The following is a 21,351-nucleotide window of genomic DNA, read 5'->3' on the forward strand; positions in this document are numbered from 1 at the left end:
CTGTAGCTGAGTCTGTAGCTGAGTCTGAGTCTGTATCTGAGTCTGTAGCTGAGTCTGAGTCTGTATCTGAGTCTGTGTCTGAGTCTGTAGCTGAGTCTGTGTCTGAGTCTGTAGCTGAGTCTGTAGCTGAGTCTGTATCTGTGTCTGTAGCTGAGTCTGTAGCTGAGTCTGAGTCTGTATCTGAGTCTGTTTCTGAGTCTGTAGCTGAGTTTGTAGCTGAGTCTGTAGCTGAGTCTGAGTCTGTATCTGAGTCTGTGTCTGAGTCTGTAGCTGAGTCTGTAGCTGAGTCTGTGTCTGAGTCTGTATCTGAGTCTGTAGCTGAGTCTGTAGCTGAGTCTGACTTGGACAGGTCAGATCAGGTGAAACTGTCAGCAGCGTCACCTCTGAGGTGGCAGCTCGTGTGCTTCTTGTATTGTGGTCGATTATACAACATGTTCCTCTTTTCTTTTCGAAGGAGCAGGAGAGTGTTTCAGAGAAGTTTCCTGAACCTGTTCTTCAGGTGAACAGGTGCGACAGTCGCAGTTCATCACCAGCCGGTTCATCAGCCCCCGTGGTTCCTGTTCCTGGTACTGTGGGAGTGGGTGTGGGTGTGGACATTCCCCCTGTGCTTCTTCTCCAACAGGCAGCCAAACTTAAATCAGTGTGTAGGAGCCGACAGCAGCCAAGACAGAGAAACACTGAAGATATCAGCAGACTGTGGATGTAGAGACATCCTCTGTGCTCAAGATTATAAATATATTGTCAATTAAAAGTATAAATCTTATCCTGCAATAGAAAAACTGAAATGATAAAAGAAATGATCTGAAAACACAGTTTTCTTCCATCTCAGCTGCACTCGGCTGCGTGTGGAGGTTCAGGTGAAGCACAGCTCGGTGACACAGTCACATCTGTGCTGATCTGCTGCAGCTGCAGCTGGAGGCTGAAGCTCAGTCCAGCCGAAGTGATGAGACACTGTCTGTGAAAGGAATCATGGCTCTGTTGTCCAAACGGGAAAAACCAGAGAAAACTACAACAAAGTAATGTAGTAATATAACATACAGACGTAGATGGCTCTTTAATGAGGATCCTGGTCATTATTATTTTAATTCTTTTAGTTTCACAGTGAGTTTAAGGTCTGGGGGCTGTAATATAAATAATGGCTATTTTTTCTGTTTTTACTCTTTAATTTCACAGAAAAAAAAGTTTGTTATCAGTTTGTTTTCCCAGACTTCAGCTCTGTTTCCCGACACTATCTGAATCCTTCCGTATTATTTGCTACTTCCTTGTTCCTCATAGTTGTGTTTTCTTGCACTGCACTTACCTTAAAGTGTCTGAGTTTCATCAGTACCTTGTTCATGCAGTGAGATTAAATCAAGAGCTGTTATCAAACTGTTATCAGACACTTAAAACTTTTAATAGATTCGAACTGCAGATAAAAAAGTAAAGTTAAAACAGAAAGAAAGAGTGAAAGCTCTGTAATAACCACAGTTTGCCCACTCGTGCCTTAAATTCTTTGTTGAAGATTATGCCAAGAGTTTGTCACAATGCTGATGAAACCTCGCCCACCGAGCTGCGATCAGAGGTGGAGCAGCACTGGAGTGAAAAGACCAGTTTAAACTTTGCATGTTGTCAGAATAAAGTCTGTCAGAGCCACAGCAGAGTCAGGACGGGTCTGTCTGTTTGTGTCTGAGGAAAAATTCAGCTTTCTCAGGAGCAGAGTCTGTGCCAAACACAGGTGAGTGCAGGTGTCAGTGTTTATCCTCGGTGACACCTGTTCGTGGCTTTAAATGCTGTTTCCATGCTGGATTCTGTGTCGCAGCTGTTGGTGTTGTACCGTTTCATTAACAAAGCTGTACTCAGGGAGAGACAGGAACTCATGTCCAACATGAATGGACATCAGGCTTGACTCAGACTGAACAATGACCCGTGAACATTAACCATCTCTCACAATTTGATGAGACACTGAACATTTCTGCAGGAGGAGGATTTGTAGGCCTTTTAACACAAAACTTTGTGTGTCTGCCTTCTACCAACAACTTCACAACTCAACCTGTTCCCGTTCTCTCTTTAATATTTTTAAACAAAGGTTTTCTCACACTTTGTTCTCAGCGCGTGGACATGGCTGCTGCCAGCTGCAGGCTGACTGAGGATCAGTTTCTGTGCTCCATCTGTCTGGATGTGTTCGTCGATCCAGTCGCTACACCATGTGGACACAACTTCTGTAAGACGTGCATCACCTCACACTGGGACATTAAAGTCCATTGTCAGTGTCCCATGTGTAAAGAGGTTTTCCGCACACGACCTAAGCTGCGGGTCAATACTTTGATCTCTGAGATGGTGGCTCAGTTCAGACAGGAAGCTGAGCGGGAAGCTGAGCAGGAAGCTGAGCGGGAAGCTCAACAGGAAGCCAGCAGCAGCAGCTCAGAGCCACAGGTTTCCAAACCAGGAGAAGTTCCCTGTGACGTCTGCACTGGATCCAGACTGAAGGCCCTGAAGTCCTGTCTGGTGTGTCTGACCTCCTACTGTGAGACTCACCTGGAGCCTCATCTGACGGAGACGGGTCTGAAAAGACATCAGCTGATCGATCCTGTGGAGAACCTGGAAAACAGAATCTGCAAGAAGCACAAAAAGCCCCTGGAGCTGTTCTGCAAGGACAACCAGATGTGTGTCTGCTCACTCTGTGCCGTTATAGACCACAAGACCCATGATGTCGTTCCTCTGAAGGAAGCACATGAAGGAAAGAAGGCAGAGCTGGGGAAGACCGAGGCTGGAATTCAGCAGATGATCCAGAAGAGACAAATGAAGATTCAGGAGATCAAACACTCAGTGGAGCTCAGTAAAAATGATGCAGACAGAGAGAAAACAGCTGGTGTTAAAGTCTTCACCTCTCTGAGGCAGCTGCTGAAAGAACACCAGAAGGAAATCACAGAGACAGTCGAAGAGAAGCAGAGAACGGCCGAGGAACAGGCCGAGGGTTTGATCGCAGAGCTGGAGTGGGAAATCTCTGAGCTGACCAAGAGAGGTGCTGAGATGGAGCAGCTCTCAAGCTCTGAAGATGACCTGGACTTCCTCCAAAGTCTGGTGTCCCTAAACGCTGCTCTACCAACCAAGGACTGGACAGGGGTCAGCGTAGCTCCACCGTTATATGAAGGGACTGTGAGAACGGCTCTGTCGAGATTTGATGAGCAGCTGGATGAGACTGCGGAGCAGATGAATGAAATGATAGATGAGCTGAATGAGGCCGAGCTGAAGAAGGTGCAGCACTATGCGGTGGATGTGACCCTTGATCCTCAGACAGCACATCCCAGACTCATCGTGTCGGCGGATGGAAAACAAGTAAAGTACAGTAAGATAAAGAAGAACGTCAGAGACCATCCTGACAGATTCTCTCATTTGTGCAATGTCTTAGGAAGGCAGAGCTTCTCGTCAGGAAGATTTTACTATGAGGTTCAAGTTAAGGAAAAGACGGCGTGGGATTTAGGAGTGGTCAGAGAGTCCATCAACAGGAAGGGAAAAGGTCCACTGAGTCCCCGGCAGGGTTACTGGGCCATAGGTCTGATGAACGGAGAATACACCGCTCATGCTAACCGTCCAGTCGAGCTCTATGACGAGGAGCTCGAGAAGATCGGGGTGTTTGTGGATTATGAGGGGGGTGTGGTCTCCTTCTATAATGCTGATGATGCAGACCATATCTACTCCTTCAGTGACTGCTCCTTCACTGAGAAACTCTACCCATTCTTCAGTCCCGGCGGGAAAAACACCACCCCACTCATCATCACTCCTGTCTGCCTCGATGAGTAGAATCAGAGCCACCTGATCTTCCTCCAAAGAGACGTGCTGTCATCTAAACGTAATAAATGTGACATGAGCGATATCCTCAGTCCTGATGTGCAGCGTCAAGCCCTGATTCTTTCATGTGTCCCTTCGCTTCGGTTTGTTCGTGTGGCTGAAAAAGAGCAGTGTCTGTTTCCCAGGGTGTCAGATCATCTACTTATAGTTTGAATAGTAATGAAATATATTTACAGAAATCATCATGTGTTTAGGCTGCAAACTGAAAACTGCAATTTGTGCTTCTCAGGTTATGGTCAAGTTTTTAAAATGAATTAAAGCAAATATTTTGGGTTGAAGTGTGAAATATATTTGTGCATTTACCTGTCTGCTGGACTCTGGAGTGAGACGACTGAAATGCTGAGGACAAACACAGGCCTGAGCACCACACCTGTGACGACAGGTGTGTGAGCATGTGGTGAGGACTGCAATAGCAAAGATGGGCAGCAGGTGGAGCTAAACGCCTGCTGGACACCGAGCTCTGTGCTCTGCAGTCACATTCAGCACAAACATGTTAACACACATGATTCCTCCCACATGTGTAACACTCGTGCCATGGATGTGAAGCTAAACTGTGACTGATTCAGACAGATGTTTAATCTTTAATCCAATGGCATTAATCCAGTTTAATGGAAACTGTGGTTCCACAGACGTCTCTGAAAATAAATAAATAAATAAACAGCTAAAAATAACATGGCCGACACAGGCAGCGCTTTGAGCTGTTCAGAGTAGAGTCTTCCTTTAACTTCCTGTACCTTCAAAACCAGTGATGGATACTGGGAACTGCAGTGTCAGCTCAGTCCAGTCGTCAGCAGGTGGCACTGATGAGTCCAGGCCACACTGTCCTCGTCCAATAGTTAGATCAGTCAGTCACTTCTCTACATATTCACCAACATTAACGCTGCACAATCAACACTGCCCAGTGGTGTCTGTGCAAGACAGGGGACTGCCCTCCGGCCCCAGACCTGCAGGGGCCCTTAATCCCCAGACTCAGTGCGTACCAGCTGGTACAGCATTAGCTGAAGCATCCAATCAAAATCTTATTTGGACTTCAATCAGTTTGTGTTTGACCTTTCCTACAGGCTTTAGCTCACAGGGACTGAACTGAGACAGAACTGCTGATGACTGTAAGAGTGAAATAAAAACAGATAAAAAAATAAAACAGATTCACAAACAAATACAACTTGATATACAGTAAACGTTGGGCTCAGCTGTGTGTTCTGACAGTCCTGGCCTGGTTGTGGGTCTCTGGCCGAATAATGATGTAACCATGTTGTGCATTTCAGCTTCGTCCACAACCAGATACTAAAACAGCTTCTTTCCTCGTCTGTATTATAAATAAATAACTGTGTTATAATAACTTTATGATAAATAACTGTGACTTGTAGTAGTAGTAAGATAACTGCTTCCTGTGTGTATTAAACTTTGTTGTGAACAATGAGCCAAAACATTTGCAGAAGTTTCATCAGTGTGTGATCCAGTTACCACAGCAGCCACTAATGAGTGTTAATCATCATCATTAATGAGCTCCGCTGTGAGCCGCTTCCTAACCAAACACTTATCAACAGTTTCCGATGGTAATTAGCCCTGAGGGAGCAAAGACAGAGGCCCAGTCACCGAGCTTCATCACAGGAAACTCTTCTGGGATCAGGCTCCTCACTTCAACAACAACACATGATGAACCTCTGGCTGCTGATTACATACGACTCAACAAACTGCGCTTTGGTCCACAGCAAGAAAACTCTGCAGCTACCCCAGGTGAACCCTGACCTTTCCTGCAGAGGAAGAAGAGAGAGAAGTGTGAAGGTGAAGTGAGAAGGTCGGTCTGCAGGCCGGAGACGCTGAGCGGCTCCCTGTCCGTCGGCCCCTGAACGCCTCACTGCAGCTTTAATTCTATTTACCTGCTGGTCACTGACACACCTGGGAGCTCTGAGGCCTCCAGGACACTCATTACAGCCCAATAACAACACACACACACACACAGGTTTGAGTCGACTTCCCTGTAAACTCACACACACTTTGGCAGTGATTCCTTTATGAAGTGAGGTGAAATATAAAGGTGCAAAGGTCAAGGTAGCGATGAACATGTGGCGCCTCTGACTCTCACAGCAGAGAGTTTGCGTTGATTCTTTAGTGCAGACTAATCAGCTGGTCACTAAGAGAGCACGTCCACCTGTGGACACCATTCTCTAGTTTTGGTTTCTTGAGTCTTGGCTTCATCATTTCCTGTTTTATTTTTGTAGCTGTGGCCCTTGTGAGTCTGTTCCTAGTGCACTTCCTGTCTTTGTCTTGTTTCCCGCCTTGTTGATTGTCCCACCTTAATGTGAATCACCTGCTGCCAGTTTCGCTGTTCCCCAGTCAGTTTGTCGGTTGCCCAGGCTGAGTTTGTCCCTGCAGTTGTCCTCTCTGTGGTCATGTCTCTTCCTGACCTCCTGCCTGTGTTTGCCTCCTGGTTTTGCCTCCTGTGTTGATCCACATGTGCCTGATTCAACCCGTAAGTATCCCTGTGTTTTCACTGAGTTTGAGTTCCTGAATTCATACGAACAAAGCCATTCACACCTTCTGTAAAATTGTTAGAAATATAAGTGTGAAAGGGATAAAGTAGTTTGTGGAAGTTCAGTTTTGCTGCTTACTGACAGTTGCGATGGCCGACACATTGATCCTTCAGTGTTGCGTCACACATTATGTAATACCAGGTGAGTCCCCGGAGGTAGAAGTGTATCTGTAATAAAGCAGGACTGCCTGCCTGTGGTGGAGACTAAAGACTGATGACCCTCTGTCACAGAGCAGGTATTTCTCTATTCCAAATGCACTGTCATCGTTTCCTAAAGTGCTCACAGGATGTGGAGATGTTGAACTTTGCAGGTGTTATTGTTGCTGTTGTTTTGTTGTTCAGCTGATTTTGTCATTTAACATATATGGAGCGTCTCATGTCCAGATTGCTGAGAAGAACTCAGTGTCCACTTTGTTCTTTCAGGTTGATGGAAAACTACACCTACAACAGTTTCACACTCCAGATGGAGGGGTTAAAGGTCACAAAGAATTCCATGTACATGGTCTTTTCCTTGATATTAATTTCCTATATTGTCATAATGGTTTTGAATTTAGGCATTTCGCTTCTGATTATCATAGACAGGAACCTTCACCAGCCCATGTACCTCCTCTTTTGCAACCTGTCTGTCAGTGACATCATTGGAAGTACTCACATTCTGCCCCGGCTGCTGTCAGACATCTTGCTGCCTCCCTCTGAACGACTCATCACTTATTATGAATGTGTGGTCCAAGCTTTTGTCACACAACTGTTCGGCACCACTTCCCACACAGTGCTGATGATCATGGCCTTTGACAGATATGTGGCCATCTGTAATCCCCTGCGCTACACTGCCATAATGACCAACAGAATGGTGATGAAGCTGACAGTGTCTGCCTGGGGAGTGGCCTTTGTTTTGGTGGGGATTCTGCTCGGTCTGACCATACGGCTGAACCGGTGCAGGACTCTGATTATGAATCCTTACTGTGACAACGCCTCACTCTTTAAACTCTCCTGTGAGAGTGTGGTAATCAATAACATCTATGGCCTCACTTTCACTGTGGTGCTGCTCACAGCTTCTATAGGCAGCATGGTTCTCACCTACACTAAGATCACAGTGGTCTGTCTGACCAGTAAGAACAAGTCTCTGAACAGGAAAGCCCTGAAGACCTGCAGCACTCACCTGGTTGTGTATCTGATCATGCTCTTTAGTGGAGCTACCATCATTACTCTGCATCGCTTCCCTCAGTACTCAGACTACAGGAAACTTTCTGCCATCCTGTTCACCATTGTCCCTGGAAGCCTCAACCCCGTTATTTATGGCGTCCAGTCCAAAGAGATACGAAAATTTTTATTTGAAATGTTTCAGTCTAAAAAATGTTTTCCATCAGGAAAAAATTAAATGTTTCCTCTTTTATGTTCTTTTGGAAAATGATTAAAATAAATCCCGTACAACCATAAACTGAGGATAATTAACTGAATGTATTTTTGCAGTCAAACATCCTCGTTTTGCTTAAAAGTATAATAGTTTGTACATGTGTAAATAAATGTTCTGAGCAAAAGATGTTGTGGCTGCAAAGGATTCTGTGACATTCACTGACATAAGAGACAGAAATCTCAGGTCAGACAGAGTGAACACTGAGTATCAGACTACAGGCTGCTGTTCTTCCAAACTGAGACCAACTTACTGTCATAAATATCGTTCACTGCTTCATGCAAACAGCCCATTTATATTTATGATCTGTGTAAAGAGGTTTTTTAAAGACTGTGTTTTCCTGTGTGAACGTGGCCTCCCCTTCCCACCACTGAAGTCAGTACAGTCAGACACTACGTTCATTTTGTTGGAGAAAACTTTGATGACATTTTTTTTCACATCAAAGAGAAGATGATAAGTAAATAACTAACAAACTAACTAATAATCATGAACTGAATAAGAACTTTGTCAAGATATATGACAGTCGTCATTAACAGAAACCTACAGTTTATTACGGCTTGTGTTGAGGGATTATTAGTGACAGCACAGGTATGCTCACTTTAGCTTTTACCTCCAAACAGGTAGCTGCTTTGGTAAAACTGACAGCTGGTCTGGTGGTCTGATCTGATTCTGGGTCCCCAGATCTGAAGGTGAGGCTGTGACCGTGGTTCTCTGAGTGAAGAGACTAATGTCCTGTCCTGACAGATGGATAAGTGTAGAAGTCAAGGTGGAGAGGTAGTTCTTTCACTCAGAGAACCCCCATAAATAACATCTATGGTCAGTGCACAGGTTTAGAACAAAGCCTCGGACATATGGTGCAGTATGTTACCGAACGTTTCCCTCATCAGCAGCCGTTATCAGCAGCCCATCTCATTACATTTTCACTCATTTCTTTCCTTTAGTGCAGTTTCCCATGATTTTCTTCTGCTGATTGATTTTTTTTCCTTCCATAAGTAAAAGACCAACAATTAACAGCAGTATGCAAACTAAAGTGAGGCTTCACAGTACTGAAAGGATCTTTGTTTCAAGATGGCGGCGCTCTGCTCAGCAGCAGCTGTACCGGCTCGCCATCGTGACCCTGTTATTCCTGCTTCTTCTCTTCTCTATCCTCTAACTATTGGGACACATCAGAAATATAAATGGATCATTTACATGAAGCAGTGAACAGTGTTTATGAGTTCGTACGAACAAAGCCATTCACACCTTCTGTAAAATTGTTAGAAATATAAGTGTGAAAGGGATAAAGTAGTTTGTGGAAGTTCAGTTTTGCTGCTTACTGACAGTTGCGATGGCCGACACATTGATCCTTCAGTGTTGCGTCACACATTATGTAATACCAGGTGAGTCCCCGGAGGTAGAAGTGTATCTGTAATAAAGCAGGACTGCCTGCCTGTGGTGGAGACTAAAGACTGATGACCCTCTGTCACAGAGCAGGTATTTCTCTATTCCAAATGCACTGTCATCGTTTCCTAACGTGCTCACAGGATGTGGAGATGTTGAACTTTGCAGGTGTTATTGTTGCTGTTGTTTTGTTGTTCAGCTGATTTTGTCATTTAACATATATGGAGCGTCTCATGTCCAGATTGCTGAGAAGAACTCAGTGTCCACTTTGTTCTTTCAGGTTGATGGAAAACTACACCTACAACAGTTTCACACTCCAGATGGAGGGGTTAAAGGTCACAAAGAATTCCATGTACATGGTCTTTTCCTTGATATTAATTTCCTATATTGTCATAATGGTTTTGAATTTAGGCATTTTGCTTCTGATTATCATAGACAGGAACCTTCACCAGCCCATGTACCTCCTCTTTTGCAACCTGTCTGTCAGTGACATCATTGGAAGTACTCGCATTCTGCCCCGGCTGCTGTCGGACATGTTGCGTCCTCCCTCTGAACGACTCATCACTTATTATGAATGTGTGATTCAAGCTTTCACCACACACATGTTCGGCACCACTTCCCACACAGTGCTGATGATCATGGCCTTTGACAGATATGTGGCCATCTGTAATCCCCTGCGCTACACTGCCATAATGACCAACAGAATGGTGATGAAGCTGACAGTGTCTGCCTGGGGAGTGGCCTTTGTTTTGGTGGGGATTCTGCTCGGTCTGACCATACGGCTGAACCGGTGCAGGACTCTGATTATGAATCCTTACTGTGACAACGCCTCACTCTTTAAACTCTCCTGTGAGAGTGTGGTAATCAATAACATCTATGGCCTCACTTTCACTGTGGTGCTGCTCACAGCTTCTATAGGCAGCATGGTTCTCACCTACACTAAGATCACAGTGGTCTGTCTGACCAGTAAGAACAAGTCTCTGAACAGGAAAGCCCTGAAGACCTGCAGCACTCACCTGGTTGTGTATCTGATCATGCTCTTTAGTGGAGCTACCATCATTACTCTGCATCGCTTCCCTCAGTACTCAGACTACAGGAAACTTTCTGCCATCCTGTTCACCATTGTCCCTGGATGCCTCAACCCCGTTATTTATGGCGTCCAGTCCAAAGAGATACGAAAATTTTTATTTGAAATGTTTCAGTCTAAAAAATGTTTTCCATCAGGAAAAAATTAAATGTTTCCTCTTTTATGTTCTTTTGGAAAATGATTAAAATAAATCCCGTACAACCATAAACTGAGGATAATTAACTGAATGTTCTTTTGCAGTCAAACATCCTCTTTCAACAAACTAACCAATAATCATGAACTGAATAAGAACTTTGTCAAAATATATGACAGTCGTCATTAACAGAAACCTACAGTTTATTACAGCTTGTGTTGAGGGATTATTAGTGACAGCACAGGTATGCTCACTTTAGCTTTTACCTCCAAACAGGTAGCTGCTTTGGTAAAACTGATAGCTGGTCTGGTGGTCTGATCTGATTCTGGGTCCCCAGATCTGAAGGTGAGGCTGTGACCGTGGTTCTCTGAGTGAAGAGACTAATGTCCTGTCCTGACAGATGGACAAGTGTTGAAGTCAAGGTGGAGAGGTAGTTCCTTCACTCAGAGAACCATAGTTACAACATAACCTACAGATCCCAATAACACTCTCCACCCAGCTAAATTAAGCTAGCTGAAAAGTGTAACACATGCATGGGTCTGTACAGTTCACCCGACACCACAACTCAAGCTCCCTCCATTACCTTGAATGTCTTTCCTCAGTCCTCAGACCACAGAAAACTTTCCGTCTCTCGGTGCTTTGTTGCCCCTGAAAGCCTCAAACAACCACTGTTGTTTTAACACTAAAAGTTCAATGGTGCCGAGTGAGCAAGAACAACAGTGACATGTTGGCTATGTTTCAACTTTGGAAAAGACTTTAGACAGAGACTGGCATGTTTTTCCAAAACTACCTCCTGTATGCTGAACAAGATACTGCTTGGGGACTTCAGGACTTGCCAGATCTTTTCCAGAACCAGAACCAGAAGGCACAGGCCATGGATCGTCCTCCTCAGCCACGTGCTTTGCTGTCAACCTGTGGCACACATTGGTATTGTTCCATTTGGAGTAACAGATCACATGTGTTGGCTTTGTGGTGGCTAGAGAATGAAAAGCTCTTCTGGAAGGAAGGGTGAACAGGGTGAGGGACAAATGATTAATGTTGCATCATGTATGATAACGTAACGATAACAGATTCCTCTGAAGACAAAACCAGGTCTATAAAGCACTGCAACACTGCAGATCCTGACCGGAGACGGTGGATATTATCAACAATGAGCAGAGAGACACTGACACTCATGGTCGGTATTACTCAGCTAAGTTTTCTCACAGTTTTCATTTTTTATTTTATGTATTTATTGTAATTTGTATTTGTAAGGTAGTTAATGGATTATTTATATAGATATAAAAAAATACACGTCAGTGCCAGATCTATAAAGTCACTATGATACATACAATAATCGTAGGACAAACACTGGTGGAGACACAGGTGTGCTGACTTCAGCCAGAACTTGAGGCTGGTTTTGAACAACACAAAGTTTCCTGAGTGTCTAAAGTCTGTAAATATGGAATTCCACTCAAAGTTTCAGTTTCACTCACTTCCATGTTGCGTTACCTGTGACATTAAGAGCGATGTTTTTCTCTTTCAGGTTGATGGAAAACTACACCTACAACAGCTTCACGGTCCAGCTGGAGGGACTGAATGTCCCCAAGGACTCTGTTTACCCTGTGTTTCTTTTTCTCTTCTTCTCCTACTTGTTCATAATTGTTGCAAATGTCAGCATTGCAGTTCTTGTTTTCATGGACAAAAACCTTCACCAGCCCATGTACCTGCTTTTTTGGAATTTGTCAATCAATGACGTCCTCGGAAACTCTATCATGGTCCCCCGTTTGCTTGTAGACATGTTGCGTCCTCCCTCTGAACGACTCATCAGTTATTATGAATGTGTGGTCCAAGCTTTCACCATACACATATATGGCACCTCCACTCACACAGTGCTGATGATCATGGCCTTTGACAGATATGTGGCCATCTGTAATCCCCTGCGCTACACTGCCATAATGACCAACAGAATGTTAATGAAGCTGACAGTGTCTGCCTGGGGAGTGGCCTTTGTTTTGGTGGGGATTCTGCTCGGTCTGACCATACGGCTGAACCGGTGCAGGACTCTGATCACGAGCCCCTACTGTGACAATGCTGCACTCTTTAAACTCTCCTGTGAGAGTGTGGTAATCAATAACATCTATGGCCTCACTTTCACTGTGGTGCTGTTCACAGCTTCTATAGGCAGCATGGTTCTCACCTACACTAAGATCACAGTGGTCTGTCTGACCAGTAAGAACAAGTCTCTGAACAGTAAAGCTCTGAAGACCTGCAGCACTCACCTGGTTGTGTATCTGATCATGTTGCTGACTGGAATGTGTATCATTATTCTGCATCGCTTCCCTCAGTTCTCAGACCACAGAAAGTTTGTTGCTGTTTTATATCACATCATCCCCGGCAGCCTCAACCCCATTATTTATGGCATGCAGTCTAAAGAGATACGGAAATTTTTGTCTCACTTGTTTGAGTCCAAGAAAATTTTGCCGTCATAATAAATACAAATTCCATGATCTGCTATTTGTACTTGTAATGTGTGTTTGTGTTTGTTACTGAATGTGTGATGTTGTAAAAGGTAGATTGGCTGTATTTATATGGCACTTTGCTCGTCTCATCAACCACTAAAAGCACTTTATACTATAAGTTATAAGTTGGGGTAATTTGGGGTTAAGTATCTTGTCCAAAGACACTTTGCCATGCAGACTGGAGGAGCTGGGGATTGTTAGTATAACTGTTAGTTTAACTGCTGTACAAACAGTCATGGTACCCAGAGCCCCAGGGGTTGGATCCCATTAACACGACTTAGGTCATCTCCTGACTTTTCCCTGCTTTTTGCTATATTCACTTTGGGCGCTACCCTCACACGAGGCCTTGCTGCAGAGAAGCCGCAGCATGATGCCGATGATATTTATTCTATAATTAATTGAAAGTCCTTGACCACACACAGACGACCTCCACTTATCTGATGATGTAACTTCTACAACCAACTGGCTGCACCAATAATGACTGAGCTATTTCCAACTGAAGACAATCAATACTTATGCAAATGTGTTTCATGTAATTTTAATTAGTTTCAATAACTTTATAAAGATCTGTTTTCACATTGACATTTTTTCTGTGTTTCACACATCGAGTTAGCACAAGTCAGCTGAAGCTGCAGCTGTTTGTTTTAACCATTGTTTTTTTAATATTCATTGCAATGTTTTTAATTTCTCCTGCTTTCTGGTGTTTATGTTGGTTTGTGATGCCTCTCCTTATTCCAGTGACAATGTGTGATTTTGAATTGCTTTTTGTTGTTAGCATTTTTTGTGCAGATTCCAGGAAACTAAGAAACACTTTGAAAATCAAAATGAAAAATAAAGTAATAGCAGAATTTAAGGTAAAACAAGGGGAGAAACATATTACTCTGTCTTGTCTCACAGTTAGAAAACTTAATTATTCTTAATGTCATATCAGGCAATATCAGAGATAGTGAGGAGCGAATTCCCTAAAGTTAAGATCATGTCTATATAACACTGCAGCAGAGGTTATCTGGTTCAGTGCTGTGGGTTTTACCAGCAGGGACTGGTAACCACAAGAAAGAGAAGACAGACTGAAGCCAGAGACACTCAAAGTAGGTATCTATTACTGAAAGGTTCTGATGATTTATCCCAGTTTTATCACTTTTTTCATCATAATTTCTGATCGACAAAAACATATAAACAATATTCACTTCTTCAGCTTGATTGTTAGAACAGTAATGATTTGTTGAACTGAGATAATGGAGAAATGGACACTTCAGGTGTCAGCAGAAAAAGACAGAATTTAAATCAGCTCTACAAAATTCTGAAAAACTGCATCATACATGGTGATTTCTGGGAAAAGCACTTTTATTTAATTAGTAGTTCAAACAGTTTTGGCTCTATGAAAGTATCTCGGTTAGCTAGGCTGGCTATTTGTCATGTTACCTGTGACACTAAGAGAATTGTTTTTTTTTTCTTTCAGGTTGATGGAAAACTACACCAGCAACAGCTTCGTGCTCCAGCTGGAGGGGTTAAACGTTTCAAAGGATTCAACATACCCTGTGTTCCTCTTCCTCTGTTTCTCCTATCTGTTTATTATGGTCACAAATGTCAGCATTGCTGTTCTGGTTTTCACTGACAAAAACCTTCACCAGCCCATGTACCTGCTGTTCTGCAACCTGCCATTTAATGACATCCTTGGAAACTCTATCATGGTCCCCCGTTTGCTTGAAGACATGTTGCGTCCTCCCTCTGAACGACTCATCAGTTATTATGAATGTGTGATTCAAGCTTTCACCTCTCACATGTTCGGCACCACTTCCCACACAGTGCTGATGATCATGGCCTTTGACAGATATGTGGCCATCTGTAATCCCCTGCGCTACACTGCCATAATGACCAACAGAATGGTGATGAAGCTGACAGTGTCTGCCTGGGGAGTGGCCTTTGTTTTGGTGGCGATTCTGCTCGGTCTGACCATACGGCTGAACCGGTGCAGGACTCTGATTATGAATCCTTACTGTGACAATGCCTCACTCTTTAAACTCTCCTGTGAGAGTGTGGTAATCAATAACATCTATGGCCTCACTTTCACTGTGGTGCTGTTCACAGCTTCTATAGGCAGCATGGTTCTCACCTACACTAAGATCACAGTGGTCTGTCTGACCAGTAAGAACAAGTCTCTGAACAGGAAAGCCCTGAAGACCTGCAGCACTCACCTGGTTGTGTATCTGATCATGCTGATCAGTGGATTTGTTGTCATCATTCTTCATCGCTTCCCTCAGTACTCAGACCACAGGAAACTCTCCAGCATTTTGTTTCATATCATCCCCGGCAGCCTCAACCCCATTATCTATGGTGTGCAGTCCAAAGAATTAAAAAGATTCTTGTCAAAACTATTTGAGCCCAAGAAAATTTTGCCATCGTTCTAACAAATTTCTTGATGTTTTATTTTAAAGTTATCTACATGGAAAACATTAAATGTGAACTAACAGTGCTCTGCTGTGTTCCATGTTCTTGTGTTTGTCAACCTATATGTAAAATGAAAGGCAGCTCATTAAAGTCTCTACACTCTTTAAATCAAACCTCGTTAATACGAAGGTAATGAAACCAAGCATTTGTGTGATAATACAATTCTAACTAAAAAGGCAATTCTTTTCTATAGCTTTTATTTATCCCACAAGGTGCTGATGTTTACCATGAGTTACACTTCTACAAGTACATTTCTCTTTGTCAGCTTCCACAAATGTGACTGGTGCCTGATCTGTACTCTTTTCATTTCTCTACCACCTGCCTACACGATGCAAGGTTTCTTGAGGATGGAGGAAATGCACTGTGGAATATCAAAATGACTTTAACTATGTTTATTGAGAGGTCATTTGTGCAGCTTCAGGCCTCTGAATAGCTGATTGTACAGTCTAACTAAAAAGTAAAAAGTAAAACTAATGCACATGCTTTTGAAACCCTAGAGTAAAAAAAAATCATTGAATCTGAAAGTAAAATACTTTAAAACCGAAGAGCAAGTGGATCCAGTTTGGCTTGTAAATGTGCCCCGGCAGCCACAGTTCTCCTGGTCAGGTTTATTCAGCTAACTACCACGGAGTTTCTCAATATCCTCTGTGTGCAGTCTGCATGTTTCCTGCCACTGTCCAAAAGCTTGTAGGTTGAGTTTATCTGTGATTCTGAACTGGCCCTGGGTGAATACGTTTCCTTATTGATGAACAGTGTGTGCTGATATCCATTTGTCAAAAAGATTCACAAACCTGAATTTAAAATCCAGAGAGTACAATCTGGGGAAAAAGGAAATTTTCCAAATTAGAGTATATGTAGAATACCCTCTGAACACACTTTACCACGAGCCTCCTGATTATCCATAATACGTTTACAGTTGTTACAGAAAGTTAGAGAAAGTTGTTAAATTTAGGTTTAGAGCTGGGAAGTTTAAATCATTCAAAGTAGTGATGACAGGGACAGACTTCACTCTCTTATCTCACAGGTAATTTGATGACAGGTGCAATGGCTGTCATAAGGATCTCCTAATGTTGCATAAGGCTTTATCCAAGGTAATGACGATGATCCCCATAAGATACAATGATAGATATAAAACACTGCAACAGAGGAGATCTGGATCAGAGCTGGTGGATATTCTCAGCGCTGGAGACACAAGAAAGAAATGCACGACTGCAAAGAGAAACACTAAACGTGAGTTCTACTGATGTATAATAAACTTTTACCTTTCTTTATTTGTTTTTCTCCATATATATATATATATAAAGAAATTCAGCTTTTATAGCACGACATGCAAAACAGAATACAGAGAAGAAGTGCTTACAGATACATAGAATCTATTTACTGTGGAATACAATTCCCTAGGATTTCAGGAAAGCTTTTGTTATGCAATCACCATTTTCTCAGAATTCGATCTCTGACACTTGGTTTTCATGTGGCTTTGACATCGTTTTGTTCTTTCAGGTTGATGGAAAACTACACCAGCAACAGCTTCGTGCTCCAGCTGGAGGGATTAAACGTTTCAAAGGATTCAACATACCCAGTGTTCCTCTTTCTCTGTTTCTCCTATCTGTTTATTATGGTCACAAATGTCAGCATTGCTGTTCTGGTTTTCATGGACAAAAACCTTCACCAGCCCATGTACCTGCTGTTCTGCAACCTGCCCCTCAGTGACATCCTTGGAAACTCTATCATGGTCCCCCGTTTGCTTGTAGACATGTTGCGTCCTCCCTCTGAACGACTCATCACTTATTATGAATGTGTGATTCAAGCTTTCACCACACACATGTTCGGCACCACTACTCACACAGTGCTGATGATCATGGCCTTTGACAGATATGTGGCCATCTGTAATCCCCTGCGCTACACTGCCATAATGACCAACAGAATGGTGATGAAGCTGACAGTGTCTGCCTGGGGAGTGGCCTTTGTTTTGGTGGGGATTCTGCTCGGTCTGACCATACGGCTGAACCGGTGCAGGACTCTGATTATGAATCCTTACTGTGACAACGCCTCGCTCTTTAAACTCTCCTGTGAGAGTGTGGTAATCAATAACATCTATGGCCTCACTTTCACTGTGGTGCTGTTCACAGCTTCTATAGGCAGCATGGTTCTCACCTACACTAAGATCACAGTGGTCTGTCTGACCAGTAAGAACAAGTCTCTGAACAGGAAAGCCCTGAAGACCTGCAGCACTCATCTAGCTGTGTATCTGATCATGGTGTTCAATGGATTGTCTATCATTACTCTGCATCGCTTCCCTCAGTACTCAGACTACAGAAAACTCTGTACCATTCTGTTTCACATCATCCCCGGCAGCCTCAACCCCGTTATTTATGGTGTGCAGTCCAAAGAGATACAAAAATTCTTGTCAAAGTTGTTTGAGTCCAAGAAAGTTTTGCCATCGTTATAAAGTTGGTTTACAAGATTTATTTGTAAATGTATTAATTTGAACATAAAATGTGCCTTCTTCCATGATCAGATGTTTGTCACCTGTGAGCGAGTGTTGTTATATTAAGGTAAGGAGTAATATAAAAACAAGGCAGGGTGATACTACTGTAATTTACATACATGTTTACCTGGTAAATTGTTGGCATTAACACTTAGAATACTGATTATGTTGTCATTTATGTAATATAGTAGATGTATAGTAATAATGGGTGTCAGTGATGATGACACATTTATATTGGGTAACAATAGACCAGTCTGCTCATAAAAATCATGTTACATTAGAGTAGTGTTCTCTGAATAATAATGGGAAAAGCACATCATCTTTAAAAACAGAGAAGCAGTGGGCTGAAATCTTGATGTAAATGAGGTATAGAAATAAATATTATGCAAACAGCAATGAGGTGCTATTCATGTTTTCACGATATATGGATTTTAAGGATTTCATGAATCCTTCTTAAAGTTAAATTAAGTCATATGAACCACATACAAGTACATTTTCACTTAATTACCGAGCTCTTCCAGTGGGTGAGACGATACTGTTTTAAGCCTTTTCACAACACATCTATTTCCCAGCTTTGTTTTTACTGCTAAGTTTTGGGATTTTTAAAGGAAAATAGTGCAGACTCTGGTTAATTTTTCCACTGAGTTAGATAACCGGGCGGACAACAATGTTAACTCGTGATTTTGATAAAACAAATGTTATCTATTAGTGTTAAGCAGTGGGCTTGAATAACAGGAACAACGTACCATGCAGACAGTTAAGAAATAAATTATTAGCTGCTGCCTGGTCTCATGCCAGCTGCACTGGCCTGAAAGAGTTGGCTGGTGTCACTTTGCACCGCTCAAAAACAAAATCTTAACTGAAAAAGTAAAATTTTAATTTTGACTTAAAAAGTATTTTTATTTGCCTAAAATCTTTGTCCTGTGTTTGATCATGATCATAATCATGATCAACTAATTGAAAATTGAAAAATCCTGAAAATGATCAATGATCATGAAAATTCAAATTTTCAGTTTTCATTCAAGTTTGCATTTTGCATTCACTTCATAAATGATGACGCGTCGCTCCGCCATAATGGCCCGGTGTTTACTTGGTACCGGATCATACCAAATGTTGCAGTATCGCACACCTCTATTGGCTTCTAAGTTTTGTTTCGTAATCCATGGCCAATGATACTGTGGTCTGGCTCAATTATCACTGGCCATCATTAGCCAATCAGAGATGAGAACCCACCTGGTTGTCAGAGGGGTGGGACTTAAAAAGGGCAGGTGCAGGCGGGGCTGACGCTAGAAACAGGGGGACACGGAGACGCTGGCTGAGAGTATATTCAAGTCTGTGGAATACTGTTGTTGCTCAGGTGAAGACCCGGGACTTTGAGTCCGTGTGTGACCTGATCCAACCGGACCCTGAGCCGCGTGTTGGAGCTGGTTTCAGCTCGTGCTTCAGCTAAACCACGGTACCACTGAGACCCCCACGCGCTGCACCGAGTCCGCCATTACCGCGCCGGTTTGGGGGAGAGGAGAGCGCGTGTGCGCGGAACACAGACTTCCGCCGAGTTTCTGAGTGAGTATGGATCAGTGTGAGCACACTGAGGGAAACGGAGCAGGTGTATCAGCCCAGGTGTATCAGACCAGGTGTATCACCCTGTGGATCTCTGTGCTTCAGATGCTGCAGCGGAGGGGCCCGGGTTTTTCCACCACGTGAGCCACAGACGCCATTTTCTGCTCGCGCACACAGACTCAGTGCGCGTCTCCGTCGCACCGCTCACCGTGGACAGACGGTTTGGAAACGGGTTTCTGGACTTTATACGAAAGGTGAGTACACACAACATTTTAATCCACGATTTCACACGAGCCCCAGCGAGCGCGCCAAGGACAGGGTTCCGGAAACAGTCACAATTTACGGTGCGCTCGTGCCACCTGGGATTATGTTTTAAGGTGGAGCTCACCTGGTTCTGTAGTAAATATTGCTTCAGCCTCGGTGGTTTGACATATTTAAATTCTGGACCGTGATGTGGTTCATGTGGTGAAGATAAAGGCTGAATATGACACGTGGGACAGCGCAGCCGCATGGAGGTGATTAGGCCTCAGCGGCCTCCTCAGCTCACGTTAGTAAACCCTCTGTTCTCCTCCCACGTGCTCAGGCTGTCAGAGGTATGTGGAGACAGGTCTGTAAGTCCTCAGAGTTTTTACCCACAGAAACATTTATTAGTTATATTAGAGTCCAGAGCTGCAGGTCAGTGCGCGCGGACTGTGTCTGTCTGTCTGTCACCTGCTGCTCTGGCTCACAGGTGCAGCAGCGGCCTGGGTGGAGGTGAACCTGAGTGAAGCTCGGACGGTAAAACACCGTCATCAGTTTGATCTGTGCTGACTTTCCGTTTTACTCATTGAGCAGAATTTAATCAATAAACATGCTGCCGATCAATAAACCACCTGCAGTCAGTCTGAAGATCTTCATCTTTCAGCTGCACCGCAGTCATCCTCACTCACTCATCACAGTCTCCAATATGATCAATAACTATGACAGGAATGTTCCAAAAGCTCGATCACAGCAGGAGGAATGATTATTCCCTGATCAGTGTGAGGTGTGTGTATAAAGCTTCACACAGATGCATTTATATTCAGTGAACTGATGTCCACAGAGTGTTGGACAGGATCAGTCCACTCTGTGTCTTCACAGGTGAACTGTCTCTGACCTGCAGACTTAGACTGAGCTGCTGCTGCTTCTTCTTCCAGGTCCATGAACAGATCAGCATGAGAAGAAATCAGCTAATTGTAAGTGAAGTTTTTATTCTTCTGCCGGGGTGTGTGTGTGTGTGTGTGTGTGTCTCTTGCACACACACATGCACACGTGCACATACACACACGTGGCCACTGTGCCAATCTGTCTCACCCTCCTTCTCTTTCTGTCTCACACACACCATGCCATAATTGTTTGTCCGCCCGACCGTTTGCCATCTGTCACTCTCTCTCTCCCTCACACACACTCTTGCACTCTAACCCTCTCTCAGCATTGTAGCGTCGATTTTGACAGCGCTGGATGAAGAGGCTATACGAGGTATGAGTTTCTTCTCTTTGATGCCGGGATGTCTGGCCGCCGTGCCATAACTTTTCCTCCGACAGAATTTGTTCCTGTCCATCCGTCCCTCCGTCCTGGCTGCTGTCCGAGTCTTCAAGAGGTTTGTGGTATCTGGTGTTTGCTCGGCCACTGTGCCATCACTTTACCTTGTCTCGGCTGCTGTGCCAGTCTCTGTCCTTCTGTCTCTCTCTGTCACATACACACAGACTCACACTCACACCTCTGTCCCTCCCTCTAATCAGCCTGCTAGGGGCTGATCTGGGGGCCCAGCATTGGGGCTGTTTAGCCCCCCCCCCCCCCCCCCCATTAATTTTATTGGCAGATCAGATCAACCTAAACACCAAATTTCCAAAGCATGATTGGCAGAATATACAGTGGCATATATCAGCAGTTATGTCACATGACAAAATAAGACAAATTAACTTGAACTTGTGACCATAGTCACGAGTGTGGAAGGACAAATA

General features: G+C 43.6%; 6 protein-coding genes across 7 annotated transcripts; all 6 read left to right on the forward strand.

Annotated features, from left to right (window-relative positions):
* The first annotated feature begins 1,606 nt into the window (after positions 1–1,606).
* Positions 1,607–5,211, forward strand: LOC121191149 (E3 ubiquitin-protein ligase TRIM39-like). Of its 2 annotated transcripts, none has more exons than XM_041052244.1 (2): positions 1,607–1,714; positions 2,089–5,211. In XM_041052244.1, the coding sequence occupies exon 2, from the start codon at positions 2,098–2,100 to the stop codon at positions 3,778–3,780; it is 1,683 nt and encodes a 560-aa protein (XP_040908178.1). In that variant the 5' UTR covers positions 1,607–1,714; positions 2,089–2,097; the 3' UTR covers positions 3,781–5,211. The 2 variants fall into 2 exon arrangements, with proteins under 2 accessions (XP_040908178.1, XP_040908179.1); XM_041052245.1 differs by having other exon boundaries at positions 1,626–1,714; positions 2,066–5,211.
* A 1,577-nt stretch (positions 5,212–6,788) lies between these two features.
* On the forward strand, positions 6,789–7,721 carry LOC121190703 (olfactory receptor 52N5-like; the record flags this gene model as incomplete). Its single annotated transcript, XM_041051654.1, has 1 exon — positions 6,789–7,721. A coding segment is annotated over exon 1 (933 nt), but the record flags the coding sequence as incomplete, so codon positions are not given.
* Positions 7,722–9,433: 1,712 nt separating this feature from the next.
* LOC121190691 (olfactory receptor 52N5-like) lies at positions 9,434–10,369 on the forward strand (the record flags this gene model as incomplete). Its single annotated transcript, XM_041051628.1, has 1 exon — positions 9,434–10,369. A coding segment is annotated over exon 1 (933 nt), but the record flags the coding sequence as incomplete, so codon positions are not given.
* Positions 10,370–11,877: 1,508 nt separating this feature from the next.
* On the forward strand, positions 11,878–12,843 carry LOC121190660 (olfactory receptor 4Q2-like). Its single transcript, XM_041051580.1, has one exon. It carries the CDS (start codon positions 11,881–11,883, stop codon positions 12,841–12,843), a length of 963 nt encoding a protein of 320 aa, XP_040907514.1. The 5' UTR covers positions 11,878–11,880.
* Positions 12,844–14,333: 1,490 nt separating this feature from the next.
* LOC121190667 (olfactory receptor 146-like) lies at positions 14,334–15,281 on the forward strand. Its single transcript, XM_041051590.1, has one exon. It carries the CDS (start codon positions 14,337–14,339, stop codon positions 15,279–15,281), a length of 945 nt encoding a protein of 314 aa, XP_040907524.1. The 5' UTR covers positions 14,334–14,336.
* Positions 15,282–16,822: 1,541 nt separating this feature from the next.
* LOC121190674 (putative gustatory receptor clone PTE03) lies at positions 16,823–17,770 on the forward strand. Its single transcript, XM_041051601.1, has one exon. The coding sequence runs from the start codon at positions 16,826–16,828 to the stop codon at positions 17,768–17,770; it is 945 nt and encodes a 314-aa protein (XP_040907535.1). The 5' UTR covers positions 16,823–16,825.
* The last annotated feature ends 3,581 nt before the right edge of the window (positions 17,771–21,351 follow it).

This window comes from Toxotes jaculatrix, chromosome 12 (assembly GCF_017976425.1).
Source record: "Toxotes jaculatrix isolate fToxJac2 chromosome 12, fToxJac2.pri, whole genome shotgun sequence".
Classification (NCBI taxonomy): Eukaryota; Metazoa; Chordata; class Actinopteri; family Toxotidae; genus Toxotes; species Toxotes jaculatrix.